The 18915-nt window shown below is 43.2% G+C and overlaps 1 protein-coding gene across 3 annotated transcripts in view; it reads right to left on the bottom strand.

The window, feature by feature from the left end:
- The window catches only part of LOC113169764 (collagen alpha-6(VI) chain-like), a 45510-nt gene that overhangs the window by 19027 nt on the left and 7568 nt on the right, over positions 1-18915 (bottom strand). For 2 of the 3 annotated variants that reach the window (XM_026371447.1, XM_026371448.1), the window contains exons 3-12: positions 10799-10906; positions 8591-9199; positions 6895-7482; positions 6052-6621; positions 4601-5221; positions 3832-4392; positions 2438-2995; positions 1514-2092; positions 643-1221; positions 195-541 (exon numbers count right to left, since the gene is read on the bottom strand). In XM_026371447.1, coding sequence (XP_026227232.1) covers positions 195-541; positions 643-1221; positions 1514-2092; positions 2438-2995; positions 3832-4392; positions 4601-5221; positions 6052-6621; positions 6895-7482; positions 8591-9199; positions 10799-10874 — 5088 coding nt within the window. In that variant the 5' untranslated portion in view covers positions 10875-10906. The remainder of the gene's footprint in view (positions 1-194; positions 542-642; positions 1222-1513; positions 2093-2437; positions 2996-3831; positions 4393-4600; positions 5222-6051; positions 6622-6894; positions 7483-8590; positions 9200-10798; positions 10907-18915) is intronic. The other variant, XM_026371449.1, reaches the window with a different exon arrangement.

The following is an 18915-nucleotide window of genomic DNA, read 5'->3' as shown; positions in this document are numbered from 1 at the left end:
AATTGCTAAATAATGATTAATACATAATCTGGGTGGTCCTGGTTTAAACACTTTACTGCCTAGAATATCTTTATTCAATAAAGACATCTTTCTCTTTGCTTGGAAGTGCACAAGCACGTTCTCACCCCGAGCCTCCAAATACAAATCATGCTGATGTTTTTTATGTTAGACTTTGTGCTACACCTCTGACTCACCTTCACGCCAGCTCTGGACTGGGTGTTGAACTTCTCCCCTAAGGATCTCAGCAGGGCAGTGTTGAAATAGGTGGGCTCTGCCAAACTCGAGGTCATAACTTTCTTCACCACTTCTTCGCTGTAACCCTCAAAGTTGAAGTCGTACAGAGATCGTCCATCGCGACTCACCACTCTGTAGGCGAGGTTGGTCTTGACAGGTGCAGGGCCGACGCAGCAAAGACCTGGTACTGAGGAAACGTAATGCGCAATCTCTGGCAGGAAGGTCTGGAGCTTGCTGTGGCCACTGACCAGTAGCTCACCAGTTTTCCGAGTAATATCGAATCCCATGGCGATATCAATGGTGCAATCTGCAGCGAAGGGAGATGTGTCCTTTAATTTTGACAGACATCGATATAGAAATGTGCTGAGAAATATAAGGAGACAGGCAGAAGCACAGAGTTGCACTCACCAGGGCGTTCCTTGTGGGGTTTGGATTCGCAGATAGTGTCAACCACCTTTTGCTTGATGTTTTCCAAGCTGTCAAAGTTCCGCACAGTGAACAGCCTTTCTGGAGTGCCAGTGATTTGCAGAAGCTCCAGATCGTGGATGTCCCCAATGCCGATGGCAAAAACCTCGACCTCCAGAGCCCTGAGTCGGTCGGCTGCGTCCTCCACATCATCTTGCGATTCACCATCTGTAATCAGCACCAGGTTCTGGGACACCCCAGCAGATCTGCGGCTGCCCTGCGACGCTTCAAAATAACCTCTGATGTAATCCAGGGCCTGTCCGATGAGGGTTCCTCCACCACGCTGATTCATATCCAAGATGTGCTTGGTCACTACTTCTTCGTTGTAAAAATCCTTCAGGTAAAACTCATGCTGGAAAGTGTCGCTGAACTGGGCGAGTCCAACACGCACTAAATCTTTACTGACTTTGAAACTTTTCACTAGTTCTGTTGTGAACTTCTTCATGACGGTGTAGTCGTCTGGGCTGATGCTGCCAGACTGGTCAAGCAGGAAGACCAGGTCAGCCTGCTGTTTTTCACAAACTGTCAAAGCAAAGAGGATTTTTTAATTCATGCAGCACTTTAACTTCATTAATTCTTCATATGACTCTGTTGACAGCTGCTGATTTCATGGGCCTGATTCTTAAATTATGGATTTAGATGAACCGTACATTGTTAGGTTAAGGTTTTATCCGAACATCAGTTTTTATCATTCATTCAACAGAGTTTATATGTTATAAACATGACTGCTTGGTTGTTTTCACCTGTCAAAAATCAAAACCATAAGGTCGATGAACTTGAGGAACCAAAGTCTTGTGATACTTTAGTCTCTTACCTGGCTTGGTGGAATTGCACAGGACTTGAGTGATATTCTTGTACAGAGATTCGAGGGCGTTGAAATTGTCCACATAGAAAACTCTGGATGTGTCGGAACCTGCCATGATCTCCAGCTGACTCTTGTTGGCTCCTTCCACTCCGATACTGAAGACACTGATCCCTTCCTTTCGTAGTGCCTCTGATGGTGCAACTAAGTTGTGCGGATCCGTAGCATCGCCATCAGTGATCACCATGAGAACCTGAGGCACCTGGAGATTTGCCCGACCACCGTTATCAGTGTTAAAGAACTGTAAAGAGTATGCCAACGCCCTGCCAGTGTAGGTGTCTCCATATGGGCTTTTCAGTCCTGAAATTGCTTGAAGAACGTCTTTTTTGGATTCATACTGTTTCAGAGTGAAAATAGATTTGGGGTTTGTCGAGTAAAGAATGACCCCAAAGCGAGTCAAGTCCTTTCCAACTGTGGTTTCATTCACTATTGATGACATAAACTTCTGCATGCTTCTGAACTTGGGAAGCGTTATGCTTGTGGAGCCGTCCACGAGGAAAATGATGTCAGCTTTTTCTGTCTTCTTACAGTCTGATTGGAAATAAAAGGTAAAAGAGCAAGTGGGTCAATAATTAGAACTTTATTTAAATGACACTGAATCAATGCATCACACCCATGTTTCAAAATACAAATCTGTCTTATTTACGTGTTTGATCGTCAGCTGGGGATTGTTAATCATCAATGCTGCGTTTAGGAACCAGGCTTTTTATACCAAAGCAAGTTTCCAATTCATTTCTTCATTAGGTTTTTGATTCTTAAATATGTAAAGAGTACTGAAAAATCTGAGTGTGTACTGAAAAAGGCAAAAACTGTCACAATCTATTAACCAAATGTTTCTGAACTCTGGGTTGTGGAATAGTCTCAACCCTCTCTTACCTCTGTCTGGATCACAGATCTCTAAGGCCACTTGGCTCTCCAAGTCTTTCAAAGCATCAAAGTCCCTCTCAGCATACACCCTGTCTGGCAACCCGCTGATCTCCAGCAACTGGGTGGTGTTGGCATCCACCACTCCAATAGCATACACCACCACTCCCTTGGCCCTCAGAGCCTCAGCGGGGCCCTTCACTTCATCTTGGGACTCCCCGTCTGTTATCACTACCAGCCTCTGCTTCAGGTCAGGACGACCTCCTTCGGCTGCATCAAAATACTTTGTCACCTCTGCGATGGCTTCGCCTGTGAGTGTGCCTCCACCAATCTGCTGCATAGCATCAATGGCTCTTGACATTTCTTCTTTGCTGTAATACTGGTTTAGGGGGAACTCTTGTTGTTGGATGGTGCTGAACTGCAGGACACCAACATGCACCTCGTCCTTTCCAATGACTGACTTTGTGATGACAGCTTTTATGAAGTCTTTCATTTTCTCGTAGTCTTGTGGATAGATGCTCCCAGAGCTGTCAATCAAGAAGATGAGGTCGCTGGGTATGTCTTTGCAAGCTGTAGATAAAACAGCACAGACATGTTAGTGTGATGGCCACCTTTCTTTTGCTTTTCTCAGGGCCTCTTGTGCCCTTTTCTAAAACTGCTGAATGTATCCATACTAATGAAGTCCTTTCAGCAGTAAGTAAAGTGCAGCTCACACACAACTTTATTTGCAGGTATCCTCCTCCTTGGAGCAGTATATCTATAGATTCCACTCACTGGTCCTACCAACCTGTCCAGTGTTTTTCCTGCTTGTTGTCTTTATTACCTGCTGTTCTTTTCTCTCTCCTCTTTCCACTCACTCCAACCGTTCAAGGCAGATGGCCGCCCACCCTGAGCCTGGTTCTGCTGGAGGTTTCTTCCTCTAAAGGAATTTTTTTCTCTCCACTGTCTCCTGATGCTGCTCAGTGGGGTTGTTGGGTTTTCTATATGATTCTTTGTCCAGTTCTATTCGTGAGGTCTTAAACCTTAAACACTGTAAAGTGCATTGAGATGACTTCTGTTGGGATTTGGCGATATACAAATGAAACTGAATTGAGTTGAAATTGAAATGGATCAAAGAGACTGGGGTCATATTCTGCCTTTTGTATTCTGATGTGAATATGTTTATGCTTAGTTTTCAATTTTTTTTTCAAAATGCTAGACCATTAGATATAACTGTGAAAAGTCCATTGCTGACTCATCATTTTGAGCAGGGTAGGATAAGGGAAGGAGTCAAGCAAATCTTTTCAGTCTTAAGGCCAGCTGTAAGACCTGTTGTATAAAGAAAGACTCTAACTTGAAACTTAAATAATCACATAATCTAGTATACGTTGAGCCCACAATAAAACATAAACTGGTTTGGTGCTTACCATCTTCAGAACAGATGTCTGTGATGATGTCATCCTTGATGGGCCTTAGGGCATCAAAATTATTGACAAAAAAAGTCCGCGTTGAGTCGCCAGCAATCTCATGCAGCTCATTTTCATCTGCATCTTTTACTCCAATAGCGTAGATAGTGACACCCTGCTGCCTAAGACTTTCTGCAGGAGCCTTGACCTTATCAGAAGATTTTCCATCAGTGATGACCACCAGGTATTCTCTGACTTTGTGACCACGAGTGGTTGCTGCTCTTTTAAAATGTGGACCCATAAATGCCAACGCTTTTCCTGTCTCTGTCCCGCCTCCTAGTTGTAGGATATTCTCCACAGCTTTCTCTAACGTCTGAGCATCTGAGTAGTCTGTCAGATCGAATTCTAAGTCTGGATCATCTGCGTATTTCGCAACCCCTATTCGGACATGTTGGGGCCCAATACGGAATGTGTGAAGAAACTCGATAATGAACTTCTTCATGTCTTGAAAGTCGGACGGGTAGATGCTTCCTGAGTGATCAATTAGGAAGAAGATGTCTGCTTCATCTGTTTGTTCACAGCCTGGAAAAGAAAAAACAGACGTATATAATGAGACGTATAATGAGTTACCTTCTCCCAATTCATCATTTACACATCGTTTTAAATGAATTCACTAGTGTCTAATACTACAATGTAAACACTACTTATTATATCTGTGTATGTTGTTTTTATCCTATATGATATTTAAATAAACAAAAATCAAAAGTCCAAGCCAATCTTAAAATCAAACCTTCTTTGATGTCACTTCTTCTTGAACTAACTGTGATTGCTTGACGAAAGATGTTATGGCATAGAGTTTTCTGCAGGCTCTGATCCAGAGCTTTCAGCTTTGTAAAACTGTCCACATTGTACACATGCTTATTGGGGGGATAAGATGCAATTTGCACCAGCTGGTCCTCGTTGGCATCTTTGACTCCTACAGCATAAACTGTGACTCCAGACCGACGGAGATTAGCTGCTGCTTTGCTCACATTGTCCTGGGATTCCCCATCTGTAATCACCACAGCCACCTGCTGGACACCTTTCCCCTTCCTGCTTCCTCTTTCCTTGGTAAAAAGCTTTTCCCGGGTGAACTTCATAGCAGCACCAGTGTTTGAACCACCTCCTTGGTGAGGCAGGATTTTAATGAAGTTCAGAAGTTCGTTCTTGTCATCGAAGCTGTCAAGGTAGAACTGTATTGAGGGCTTGTCATTGTACGTGACAATACCAACTCTGACTCTGTTTGAACTGACTTCCAGTCCGCTCACAACAGAGTGCAGGAAAGCACGCACAAGCTGGAAGTTGGTGGGTCCAATGCTTGAAGAATCATCAACGATGAACACAATATCTGCCAGTTTGGCTGCTCTGCAATCTGATGAAAGGATTTTATAATCAAAAAGTCATTATTGCTCATTCACAATTCAGATGTCTTTCTAAAATAATGGATGGACTGACATTAGAAACAGTTGTATCATTATACAATTTATGCTGTTCTGCCAGTTTTTAGGACAGTATCTCAGGTATGGAATAACTAGAACCCTCCTACAGTTTGCCATTCATTGCTTTTAGCTCAGTGGCCCAAAATAATAGATGTGGTTTTGTTGGGAGAACAGTTGCCTTTGTTTCAGTGCCATGCATAAGGTATTATAGTGGAAGTTAACCAACATGACATCTGAGTAGCCTCACAACATCTCAAGAAAAAAAGACTAGAGTGCATAAAAGACTTCCTAACATGCACACGTGTGACGTGTGCTAGTACTGGTGAGATGAGATGATTAGCATTTTTCCCCTATGAATTACCTATAAATCCTGCATAGTGCTAGGCTCAGTCTGTCACATGTTAAAGTCCAAAAGTTCAAAACTGGGTCAGTAGAATAACCAATAAACCAGGATGAAGTTGCCCACCAAGTTTCACAAACTTGAAATACTATCCTAAAAAGGGAACAGCCATAGAAAGTTACTGTTTTCATTTCCAGTAAGTCACAGATATATTAGCTCTCTACAAGTGATGCCTCTGTGGTAGGTGACAAAGTTAAAGCTAATGAGGTGTTTAAACTAGTTTACTCATCTGTCAGTAAGAAACTCACTGAGTCTGAGGAATGTGAGCAGGAGATGACTGTCAAGAAACAGCTGTAAAGACATTTATAAAAATGCATGTGGGTGGTTGATTATTAAGAAAATTATAATTAAAAACCTGTTCACCTCCAGTGAGGGTGGTCTGCTCCTCCTTTGTCTCAATAACACCCTTTAGTACAGGTACAACATTGCTGATGGTCGAGTAGATGTATGGTGGAGTTGCTATAAGACGCATTTCGTTCATCGATGCACCAAAGCTCACCCCCACCACCGTTACTCCTTCTGCTTTGATTTGCCGTGATGACTTATACACAGGATCATCTGAATCTTTTCCACTTAAAACAACAAGGTACTGTTCGAAGCCTTGGTCTGCTCGGCTTCCTGCCTCACTAGTGAAAATGTTAGCTCTTACGTACTCCAGTGCACTGCCCAGGTTACGTGGCTCATTGGGTTGCAGTTTCCGCTGACGGAAACGCTTAACGCCGCCTAAGGTCTCGTTTTTGGCTTGGGAAGCACTAAAGAGAATTTCCACCTTTACATCTTGACCATACTGGGCCAAGCCAAAATGGTGGCCAGATGCTCCAATGTTGAGTTGATTGACCAATCGAAAGAGGACGTTCCTGATCTGCTGAAAGTCTGCTGTATTCACGCCACTGTCCACCAGGAAGAAAATGTCTGCAAACTTTTCTGCCAAGGCTGAAAGAAAAAACAAAACGAAAAAAACCGTAAGCAGCAGAAAACAATTACAAATTCTAAAACCCATGAATGTCTCTTGAAATATTGTATTTTATCTCAGTTCACTCACAGACCTGTTGTCGAGAGGTAGAATTTCAGTAGAATAATAGGATATTTAACAAAAGACTTAAATAGACCTAAATCTAGATCTTAAAAAGTTCTCTTTATACTACTTAACAAAGTAAATCCCTTGATGAGACAATATTAAAAGCTTTCCTATAACCCTTGTCTCACCTTGCCGCTGATTCTCCATGGAGACACAAACCGTTTGTAGCAGACCCTCTGTCAGCCTCTGCAGTGCCTGGAAGCTATCAATGGTGAACAGGAAGCGCTTTCGGGGCCGGTTGGCGATGGACGCAAGCTCAATGAGGTTGGCCTGTCCTACACCGATACCGAACACCAGGACTCCGTGCTGCCTCAGGCGCTGAGCGGGTTCTGTCACATTGTCTGTCGACTCCCCGTCTGTGATGATCACAGCAATCTGAGGCACTCGTTGCTTTGCTCTGCTCCCGGCCTCCTCTGTGAAGTATGTCTGCAGCAGGAAGTCGATGGCCTTGCCTGTTTCTGTGCCTCCTGTCCTGTATGGAAAAGTGTCTATCACAGCCAGCAGAGATTGCTTAACCAAGTGATCCTTCAGCAGGAACTCCTGGTAAGGTTCATCACTGTACTGCGCCAAGCCAATTCGAACTTTGTTGGGGCCGATGTCAAGGCCTGTGACGACACTTCGCAGAAACTTTCGGATCTCCTGAAAGTTAGTTTTACCAATGCTGCTGGAGCCGTCAACCAGGAAGACGATGTCTGCCACGGTGGCACTGGCACATTCTGAACAGGAAGGAGAAGAAACTTAGCAACTGGAGCAAAGCTCGATTAATATCTGTGTGTTTGTTTGTGTTAATTTACATTTACATTTACATTTAGTCATTTAGCTTTTATCCAAAGCGACTTACAAGTGAGGAACAAGGCAAGCAAACAAAATCTAAGTCAAGAAGAAACAACATCAAAGCAAAGTGCTATCGAAAAAGTGTTTCTGATTCAAGAGATGTGAGAACAAAAGAGCAGAAAAATGTTTTGTTGCAAAGGAAGATACAGAAGAGTTCTGTTTTCAGTACCCAAGAAGATGTCATGGGTTGATGTGGTGGATATTTCAAAGCAACATAAGACCGAGGTAAAGGTTGGAAAATAAGGTAATGGGTAGAATGACTCCTTCACTTGAGAGTGTGTACCCTTGAATAAGGTAGGAAATCCACTATCTGCCTGTTTAGAGCTGTTGAAACATGGAAAACCCTGGTTGAAGGTTGTTTGTGGACAAAATTAAAAGAATGCCATGAAATATTACAATTAGACAAAAGTTAGAGGAAATCACTTAATTGAAACCTTCAAATAGGTTGGTACGTGAAGAAGAAGTGAAGCAACAATAATGTTGAGCTTTTCATTTGAGTCTTTACCTTGGAAAAGGCAGTTGACAAAATTCAATTAAAGGTCCAGACTGTGAAAGTGACATCTCTCTTTTCTGCCATCACTACTGAAACGAACTGTCGTCCAACATTTTCATTTTGTCCACCCACTCTAAATTATGAAGGCTGATTAATTTACGAGTGTATTGTCAGTCGCTCAGTATCATAGTATAGTCTCATTACAGATACATAGTAAACTCTGTCGGACATTTAAATAGAAATGCTTTAGGTAACAGCCAGTAAGTTGTACAGTGGCAAGAAAAAGTATGTGAACCTTTTGGAATTTCATAGTTTTCTGCATTAATTTGTTATAAAATGTGATCATATAAGCAAATTCTTGTTCTTTTTCTTGGTCTTGTTCTTGCTGAACTTTTTTTTGCCACTGTACTCGACTGTACCACTACTTCCAAACTAAATAAATAAATAAATAACTTGGATCACATAGTCACTACACACTGTGTAATATGACACATTACCTTGAGACAATTGCAGGAGTTGTCGTTTGGCTTCCTCTACAGTTGTGCACAGAGTCTGGATGATGCTCTGAGAAATTCCCTGCAGAGCTGCAAAATCTGACACGCTATAAACATGCTGGTTTAGAGGCTTGTTTGCTATCTCTTTCAGCTCGTCTTCATCTGCATCTTTAATACCAATTGCATATAAAACTATTCCTTTTCTCTTCAGATTATCAGCATGGGACCTCACTTCGTCTTGTGATTTGCCGTCAGTGATCACCACAGCGATCTGTGGAACTTTCTGAGCAGCCCGGCTTCCAGCTGCCTCCACAAAGTGTTTATTGAGCATGAAGTCCAAGCCCAGCCCTGTGTGAGTGCCACCCCCCATGTAAGGCAACTTGGTGATTTGCTGAAGGATGTCCTGCTTGGTCTGATAGGTCTTGAGTAGGAACTCAGAGCGTGGAGTGTTGCTGTACTGGACCAGGCCGATGCGGACGTGGTCGGGCCCAATGTCGAAGCTGTTGACCAGTGTGTACAGAAACAGGCGGATTTGCTCGAAGTTGGGTGCTCCGATACTCCACGACCCATCGACCATGAAGACGATGTCAGCTACAGTCTCGTCAGTGCAGACTGAGGAGGAAGTGATCGAGTCGTGGTGAGGTCTTAGAGAGAAGAAGGGTGCTACAAGGGAGACTCTTCCTACTCAAGCAGTTCTCGTGCCAGCCAGAGGTGAAAAGAGATTGATAGAGCGACGTGGTGGGCTTTTTGTGTTTTTGCAAGCCAGAGGGACTGAGAAGTTGGTGACCAGGTTGTGAACAGTGTGGTGGAGCAGAGAACTACTACAATACTTACTTACAGGTGAACTCAAGCAAGCAAGAGTGTGAGGAAAGAAGTGTGAGAAGAACAGATGTGTGACTTATAGCTAGTGCACATTCTGATCCAACCTTCGCCTCCTGTTACATTTCATTCTTCTTCTTCATCTTAAAGACACTTAGCGTCATGTGCCTGGCTCCATAAACGTCTCGTTTAATAGTTGTCAGAAAATGTTAATTTAGCATAAATAGTCTGGTGTGTGGAAACACTACAGTCCACAAATCCAAATGATTGTTGTTGCAACCAAATAAGTCTAGGAACACATTTGAAGAAATAAAGCACTGAAAATCTTTAGTAAAGGCATCTCATTCTTATTTTAAGGAGGTTTTACAGTAAAGGCTGTGCAAACCTTATTTTGTTGTACTGAATTTTGACTGAGTACAGTTCCCATTCTGAGAATTACTTTACAAATGTTCGAGCTGTGTAATCCAAGGAATACAATGACACTGGATGCAAAGCAGTTTAAATCCAGTGCCAACACTGAGAACCTTCATGTTACATTATTAAGGTCGAGAAGCTTAATAAGAGAAACAGACGACAACTATTAAAGAGCATTATTGGGTTTTATGAAACTGGGCAAACATGATAAAAACAACTCAACCTGTGACTCTGTGCTGTTGTAATGTGATTAATGAATCATGTCCATGTGCTCAGCAGCTGTGGTGAATGGTGTGTACCTTTATCCTACTCTAAAACCACCGAAAACAAACTACTTTGAGGTACTTGTACTTTACCTGCGTGTTTCTAGTTTTGAGGGAATATTATAAAATTGACTTTACCAATTCTAACTGACAGTTAGTTACTTTACAAACTTCACCTACATTCTTCTCCTACTTAATACTTCAACGTTGCTGCATTTCAGATTCAAGTATTGTACTTTTACTTCACTACTTTTATTTGAATAGTTACCCTGACTTTTATGAATAGTTAATACAAGATTAGTAGTAGTAAGATATAGTAATCATTAACTGTTATCGAAGTACATCAAGTAACTTAAAGTATAATTATAGGACTCAAAACATACATTGAGTTAAAATACTTTTGATGCAGGTTTTTAGTGCAGGTCAAGTAGACTGTGGTATTATACTAATAGAATAGTGTGGTATAACTAGTTTGATCTGTGCACTGAGTATTTCTCCACTGGACTTTTACCAAAGTACTTCGTCCACCACTGCTCAGCAGAACACACATTCTTGTGCAGGTTTGTGTTTATAAGAAATCTGAACTTCAGCACTGGGGGTATGTACACACTATTTGCATTAAACAGATGTTATTGGGCTGATGTAATGCTGAAGCAGCGGTGTGTGTCTGTGCTGTGAGCAGGAAGTTAGATCATAGCTGTATAATCACACCCACCTGTCCTCTGAGCAGCGTTTCTGTAGAAACACAACACTGTGATGAGGCTGAGGAGAAGCCCCCTGCTCCCCTCCATGCTGGCTGGATGGCTTTTGGGTTTCTCTCCTCCTACAACACATAAACACAGAATCAATCTGCTTCCCATCTGGAAGGCCCTCACGGCGTGGTGGGGAGCTTTGTTCTAACAAGTCGCATGACATCCCAGCACTGATTTATCGACATGAAAACAGCTCCGTCCCACCATCACACCATTACTGAACTAAAACAGAATAAATAAAAACAGATGAGCTGAGCTGCACCACAAAGCTTCATTAACCAGGAATTTAGTATAAAAGTAAATGTGTCTGGGTCACAGGCTGGCGGTGAAGAAGTATTCACATACTTGACCTACGTAGTAATACAACATGGTGTTATGAACAAACTACTTATTTCTAGGTTAAACTATAAAACAACAACCATCCCTTAATCTAATCGTTCAATCATTCCAACGCATCAAATCACTGTTGGATGGAAATTTGAAGGTGGGTTTCCTGTTTCATCAACTGTTAAGCTGAAGTTAATCAAATCTCTCAGTCCTCGGCTGCAATCCTCCACCAACAGATTTCGAAAGTTCACAACTTGCAGCATCGTGTATGAAGCTGGCGTCTGCTGACTTATCTGTGTAATTATTGCTGTAATGATGTGACGTTGCACACTGCCGTGAACTCTGCTCGTCTCAGTGACACAGGCTGTGACTGCAGCACAGGCAGCATGAAGAATAAATCATCCGGAGGACACTGTAAGCTTTCCGATTTCCTCTGTATTACAGCACTGACAATAAATCACTGCAGACGACAAACCTCAGGACTGCGAGTGTGAAGATGCTCTTGGGACATTTCATTTAAACAATGTGGTCTCTGACAGGACGGCTTTTCCACTGAATGTCCTGCTCAGCATCGATGTATCCTGGTAACAATTCTTTAAAATTATGTGTTTGCAGGATTTAAACCCCCCTCAGCTGTCTGTTGTTTGAAATCCACAGAGGAATGGTTCTAAGTTCTAGAGAGATCCTAAACAGTAGAAAATATGTTTTCACCTGCAGGAAACACCGATCAAACCACCTGATGATCTCTACAAGAGGTAAATAACCAGGTGCTGTTTTCGTTCTCTGTCATTTTATTCAACTTGTTCTGCTGCTAAAAGCCAAAGAGCTCCCGACTTGTCTCTTTGTCCCTTTAGTATTAGTTTTACTGTACTGTTGTGAACGCTGCTTGATTTTACATCTTATTTTATATGAACCACATTCGCAGTTGTTGCCCAGCCAGATATTAACTGCTCCCACCAGCTGATTCCTGATTCAGTGTCTTGGTGTTTTTACAGCCCTCTCCACACTGTCTGTCTGGTGGCCGGGTTCATTTCCTCATGTGTCTGTCCCCTTGAATAAAATCAGTGTATGGACACAGGTCTGTGGCAGCTGGAGAGCAGCTGTGCTAACATGGAGGAGTGACGGCACGTTGTGACCAAGTGGGAACATCGAGCTGAGGATAAAAGCAGAGAACTACAATATCTGAACTGTCCGAGCTCGCAGCTTGATTCTGAGTTCGGACAGTAGGAGCTCAGTGAGTTAACAACTGAAGCCCAGAGCGGCAGATAAGACTTCAAGGAATCACTGGAACAGTTGCTCAAATCGTGGTGCGTGTTTTTAATCCATGGCCCATGGAGGAAGGGATAACTTGTATTTAACCTGAAAGTCACTGGTTGTTTTGGGCAGATTTAAGCTCTCTGAAGAACATTAGTTTGTACATAGATAAATAACACCCACATCCAGCTGAGGGCTTCAGCTCACCTCTGTATGGTACCTGCACTGTCTCTAGGTCTCTAGTTAGGTTGGGACCACACTCACAAGCCTCAAACAAACTAAAGTCTGTAGAACTTCATAATGAATTACATCCTACTCTAAGTACCAAACATGCACTGACTCAGTCATTCTAAGGGGGGGGGGGGTTCCTTTGTACTGTACATTTGATTGATGAGTAAGAACCAAATTAAAAAGGATGCTGCACAAATGAAGAGGAACCAGCCTTCCCACACGTTTCCAGTGAACTCAGACTCTTTTATGCCTGGATTGTTCCGAGTGAACGATCAGTGATGAGAAACAAAATGTTTCTGCAGCTCACACAACCTCTGACACGTGAGTTGACTTCTCTCCTCCTCCTGCAGTTCCAGAGAACTCTGTGGCTCTGGCTGCAGCCAACTCATCTGACTCCGTTTTCTGGCTCATGGTGCGATTTCTTGCAGAAATCTGTGGCCAGCAGACGCCATGTGGTTACATCAGAGGAACGCGGAACCAAAGCAAAACCTGGAGACACACGGAAGAGCTTCCAGCTGGTTTACTGGTTCACCATATCTGTACTGTTTCCTGAACCCCTGCTCAGAAAATCATGCAGTCAGTTTAAGTCAAGAACAACAAAGGCTAATTTAAAATGTCGGCGATACAGATGGTTGTGCAGACAAACCCTTAAAAAATGGTGATCACAGAACCCAGCTGAGCCGTTGGACTACATCAGTAAATGAACAACATGAATCAGATGGAGACAAAAGAAACACAAGACTTCAATATTCGTATTGATCTGATATTATATATATACAGTGAGGGAAAAAATTATTTGAACCCCAGCTGGTTTTGTAAGTTTGCTCACTAACAAAGAAATGATCAGGCTATAATTTCAATGGTAGGTTTAATTTGAACAGTGAGACACAACAATGACAAAAAAAATCCAGAACAATTCGTTTCAAAAAGAGTTATAAATTAATTTGCATTTCCATGAAGGAAATAAGTATTTGATCCCCTATCCGTCAGCAAGATCTCAAGCTCCCAGGTGGATCTTATACAGGTAACGAGCTGACATTGGCAGCCCTCTCAGCTCGTTACCTGTATAAAAGAGACCTGTCCACAGAAGCAATCAATCAATCCAGATTCCAAACTCTTCACCATGGCCAAGACCAAAGAGCTTTCCAAGGATGTCAGGGACAAGATTGTGGACCTACACAAGGCTGGAATGGGCTACAAGACCATCGCCAAGCAGCTGGGTGAGAAGGTGACAACAGTTGGTGCAATTATTCGCAAATGGAAGAAACATAAATTAACTGCCAATCTCCCTTGGTCTGGAGCTCAATGCAAGATCTCACCTCGTGGAGTTTCAATGACAATGAGAACGGTGAGGAATCAGCCAAGAACCACTCGGGAGGAACTTGTCAATGATCTCAAGGCAGCTGGGACCATAGTCACCAAAAAAACAGTTGGTAACACACTACGCCGTGAAGGACTGAAATCCTGCTGTGCCCGCAAGGTCCCCCTGCTCAAGAAAGCCCATCTACAGGCCCGTTTGAAGTTTGCCGCTGAACATCTGACTGATTCGGAGGAAGACTGGGTGAAAGTGTTGTGGTCAGATAAGACCAAAATCGAGCTCTTTGGCATCAACTCAACTCGCTGTGTTTGGAGGAGGAGGAAGGCTGCCTATGACTCCAAAAACACCATCCCCACTGTCAAATATGGAGGTGGAAACATTATGCTTTGGGGGTGTTTTTCTGCCAAGGGGACAGGACAATTGCACCGCATCAAAGGGAGGATGGATGGGGCCATGTACCGTCAAATGATGGGTGAGAACCTCCTTCCCTCAGTCAGGGCATTGAAAAGGGTCGTGGTTGGGTACTCCAGCATGACAATGATCCAAAACACACGGCTAAGGCAACAAATCACTGGCTCAAGAAGAAGCATATTAAGGTCATGGAGTGGCCTAGTCAGTCTCCAGACCTTAATCCCATAGAAAATCTGTGGAGGGAGCTGAAGGTTCGAGTTGCCAAACATTGGAGAGGATCTGCAAAGAGGAGTGGGCCAAAATCCCCCCTGAGATGTGTGCAAACCTTGTGGCCAACTACAAGAAACGGCTGACCTCTGTGATTGCCAACAAAGGTTTTGCCACCAAGTACTAAAGCACGTTTTTCGAAGGGATCAAATACTTCTTTCCTTCGTGGAAATGCAAATTAATTTATAACTCTTTTTGAAACGCATTTTTCTGGATTTTTTTTGTCATTGTTGTGTCTCACTGTTCAAATAAACCTACCATTGAAATTATAGACTGATCATTTCTTTGTTAGTGGGCAAACTTACAAAATCAGCTGGGGTTCAAATAATTTTTTCCCTCACTGTATATATATATATCTGTAATAGAACCTGAGTCAACACTGTAAACATGTGCAGACTAATAAAACCTGAATCCCCCAAAAAACATCTAAACCAGTTTGATCAGGCGAGAGTCCGAGCCAGAACCTGCAGACCTCTTGACGTCACACTGATGTCAGAATAAGTCGGACAGGTGACTGATTCTACGCAGATTATTTTGTGATCTTACTCCTAAGTTAATTATTCTGCAGGCCCATTCCACTCTTCAGTGAGAGGCTTCCTGCCTTTCTCCTCCTTCCTGACGTCACCTGCTCCCCTCCTCCGAGCTGCCGGCTCGCCACACACTGTATTTGAAATTCCTTCCAGCAGCCGCAATGATTTCAACACGATTTAGTCCAAGTTGCCAAAGAATTCAAAGAAACAGAAAAAATGAGCACTGGGTGAAGTTTGGGGGAATTTCTGCTGCAACCAAACCTCCTCCACAAGCTCTGTGTTTAATCACCTGCCAAAAGGTTGAGGCCCACGAGTGGAGGAAATGGGGTTCAGTCCGGTGTGAAGCATCTGAAGCTAATCACAGCAAGTGCTCCAGTGACAGGCTGATTGAAACGAGGGTCTCTGCATCGTTTACCCATCACTCTCTGTTTCCATGGACCTCTTCGCTCCAAATCTCTTTATTTACTCTGAGTTTCTGGTTCGGCTGTTTCTATGGAGAGTTTGATGTTGAAGAAATGTGGGGCCTCACTGATTACAGTATCAGTCCAAACTGAAAGAAGGCTTCAAGGGCTGAACACAGTGTTGGACACTCAGGGTCTTGTTCCTACTGATAGGCTGAGTCCAGCTGAGGGATGATATCTGTGCTCTGAGGAGCTCACAGTGGTGAAAACCTCCTTTCTGATTATCACGTATGAAGATCTGCATCACCCAAATTTGATTTGGTGCCTTTCCACTGACAATATGAAGACACTGTGTTCCTTGTTCCTGTTTTGAATTAAATCGACTTTTTATTGTCTGACACATTGAAGCTAACGTCCACTATGGTGTGAGCAGCTTCTCACGCCACTTGAAGAGGTACATTAGGCTCTAGGAGGTTTGTTGGCCCTTCAGTAACACTGTGTAATCAAAAACAGATCATAGCCAGTGGCACATCTCTGCTACAACATTAAACTAAACCTAGTTCTACTGAGCTATACACAATTCACCTGATATCACCAAAGGCTTCCTGCAGAAAATAATGTGGAATACAAGTGTTAATAATCCTCTTTATGTGTAAAACAGAACGGATCCATGTTTTCAAATCAGGCAAAGCCACATGTAAAATCAAAGGACAGAGGAGTGACTGCAACTTCTGAACTGTGCACAAAAATAGTATTGGAAGAAAAACAAGACAAGAAAAAACTCTTGAACTCTAGAAAAGCTCCAACTAATTCAAATCAGAGCCAAAATGATCAGTGGTTTCAACACACTGCACTCGCTGACATCCCGGACCCACATGTGGTTTAGTGGATCAGCACACGCAGAGAGGAGAGAGGGAGCAGGACTGTGCTGGTCCTGGTCTCAGACTGCTGTTCTGCAGGGTCTACCTGCACAGCTGGAACCACTTGGACTGAAATCACCTGTTTTACTGTGAGCTGTAGGCGGACGCCCTAAAACATCCACAATCATGCTGTTTAAGATTCACAAACCTCAACAACAAGTTGGACACCCACCAAGAGGCAGATCTGGCCCGGAGGCCCACCAGTACCCCAATTAGGACTGACCCTGGAAGAGGATGAGATTAGTCCGACCTCAGCTGGGTTCACATCTTGAACACACGTTTGAACAGACAGAGTTTCAGCAGTGGAGACCCTTCACTCCCACCTTCAGACTCATAGAGACCGAAGGTGAATTAATACCCGCAACACTGGACTCCCACAGGCCGGAGGACTCCTCTGTTCTCACGACGGCAAATTCTTCATGTGCGACTCACCAACAGTCAACAGACAAACTACAGCACCAGTCACCGGGCTGTGCTCGTTCTCAACCCTCTGCCTGGTTCTTTCAGTCTGTGTCTGGGATGTTCCAGCGAAGGGAACCTTAACTCTCCCGTGTACGATATTTTATTTTAACTTTGTTTGTTCTGCTACAAACTGAAATCAACTCGAAACCAACTGGAACAAAACAAACTACCTGCAGCGCTCAGTGACGATTTCTGAGTTGTAACCATCAAATCAAGTTTCATCCAGGTCTTTACTGGCTCTGAGGGAAGTCCAACAACACAGTCATGTTATTTTTGAGTTCTGGGACATGTCTCCCCCTTCTGTCATCATTGGTGTGATTGTGTGTGTGGATGAGAACAGCTGATCTGTTGCTGCTGAAGTACCAACGTAGCTAAAATACTAAGTCACTAGGTATAGATAGGGTACATATCCAAACAGGAAACATGTGAATATGTTAGGGTCAAAGGTTAAAGTGTGCAATTGATTTAGAACATGTTGTTGTTGTCAATTAAACAAAATGTAATCGTGTGACCAGGTTTAACTCTGATTGGAGGCTACATGTTTAATATAAGAACAAAGGAAAACTTCCCACCTGTCTTAGTCACGGGTTCAACCACATAACATGAACACAGCATAAAGCTCCCGATGTTAACAGAGAGGAGTCCAGACTAACAGTGAAGTGGAGTGAAATGTGTTCATACTGTGAGGGAAGTTGCTGTGATGAGTCAGTAGCTGTCTTCACAGTGTTACACTAATTAGTCCTACTTCCAGCTTTACTCACTCATTGATTATCACAAGACGTCCACTGGAGTTTTTTAAAGCACTAAATCACACAGTCCAGTATCACAGTACTGTCCCACGTCTCAGTTCCGGAGCAGGAGAAGGCCGGACCACACACGCGAGTTACACACTTTTACTTCAAGGTGTCCTTGAAGTAAAAGTGTGTAACTCGCGTGTGTGGTCCGGCCTAAATCTATACTGTGCTGCAAAACACTCACATGTGGTACTTGTCTTAATGTTTGGAGAAAGAGTCCAACCAACCACACACGTCTCCGACCTCAGCTGCATGCCGTAACGTCCCTGTCAAACACCAAGGACACCCGGCCCCCTCGGGCCCCTGGACGTGGCCCCCAGGGCTTTACGTGACTAAACACCAGCTCGTGAGATGTACTGCTGCTGAAGAGCAGATGTTTGTGCTGTGGTTAATGTAAACGGAGGGTTTCTTGTTTTAATGTATATGTTTGGAACAGCGCCGACAGAAAAAAGCCACAGCTCAGCTCTAAAGGCGAAATCACACCAACCAAGAAGAGAAGCAGTCGGTGACGGAGCAGAGAACCATCAGACGGCTGCTACGATAAGACAGATGAATCCAAACAGTGGAAGAATCTCAGTAATGTTTTATCTGTGCATTCATTCCAAACTTCCCTCAGGTTCTTTTCACACGAAACCATCACACATTTCACCTTCACACAGTTTGAACGTCTGGCACCTTGTTAAAAATGTTTAATGTTGAGGTTTACCACCGGAATTTTATTAGTTTAAAACCTTTTCATGTTCTCACAGAAGAACAAACAAAGCTAACAGCTAACTAACAATACTTGTGGTTACTTACAGGAAGCACCTCGCCTCTAATGTTTCAGTAAAATCTGTTTGTGGACACAGAAAACAAGCTGAACAAATTTGAGTCTGGCAGCTCTGAACATACAGTAACAGCAGATCAGGAGGACGTCACGCTGCCTGTCAGGTCACAGCAGGTCTCCTGAAGAACCCAGTTTGAATTGGCTTCCAAGGTGAAGCTGATTTAGCAACATGTGAGTGTTTAATAGCTGCTTCCCATCCTGTCACACGCGTGTTCTCAAAACATCGACACAGCTCGGCACCAACACGCCACGGTCAGCATGTGGATTCACTCTCAGTCAGATGTGAAGACACTAATATGAGCCTTATTTTGACAGTCTTACACTTGTCAACAATATAAT

The sequence above is a fragment of the Anabas testudineus genome, chromosome 16, assembly GCF_900324465.2.
Source record: "Anabas testudineus chromosome 16, fAnaTes1.2, whole genome shotgun sequence".
NCBI lineage: Eukaryota > Metazoa > Chordata > Actinopteri > Anabantiformes > Anabantidae > Anabas > Anabas testudineus.
This window is presented reverse-complemented; position numbering and strand designations above follow the sequence as displayed.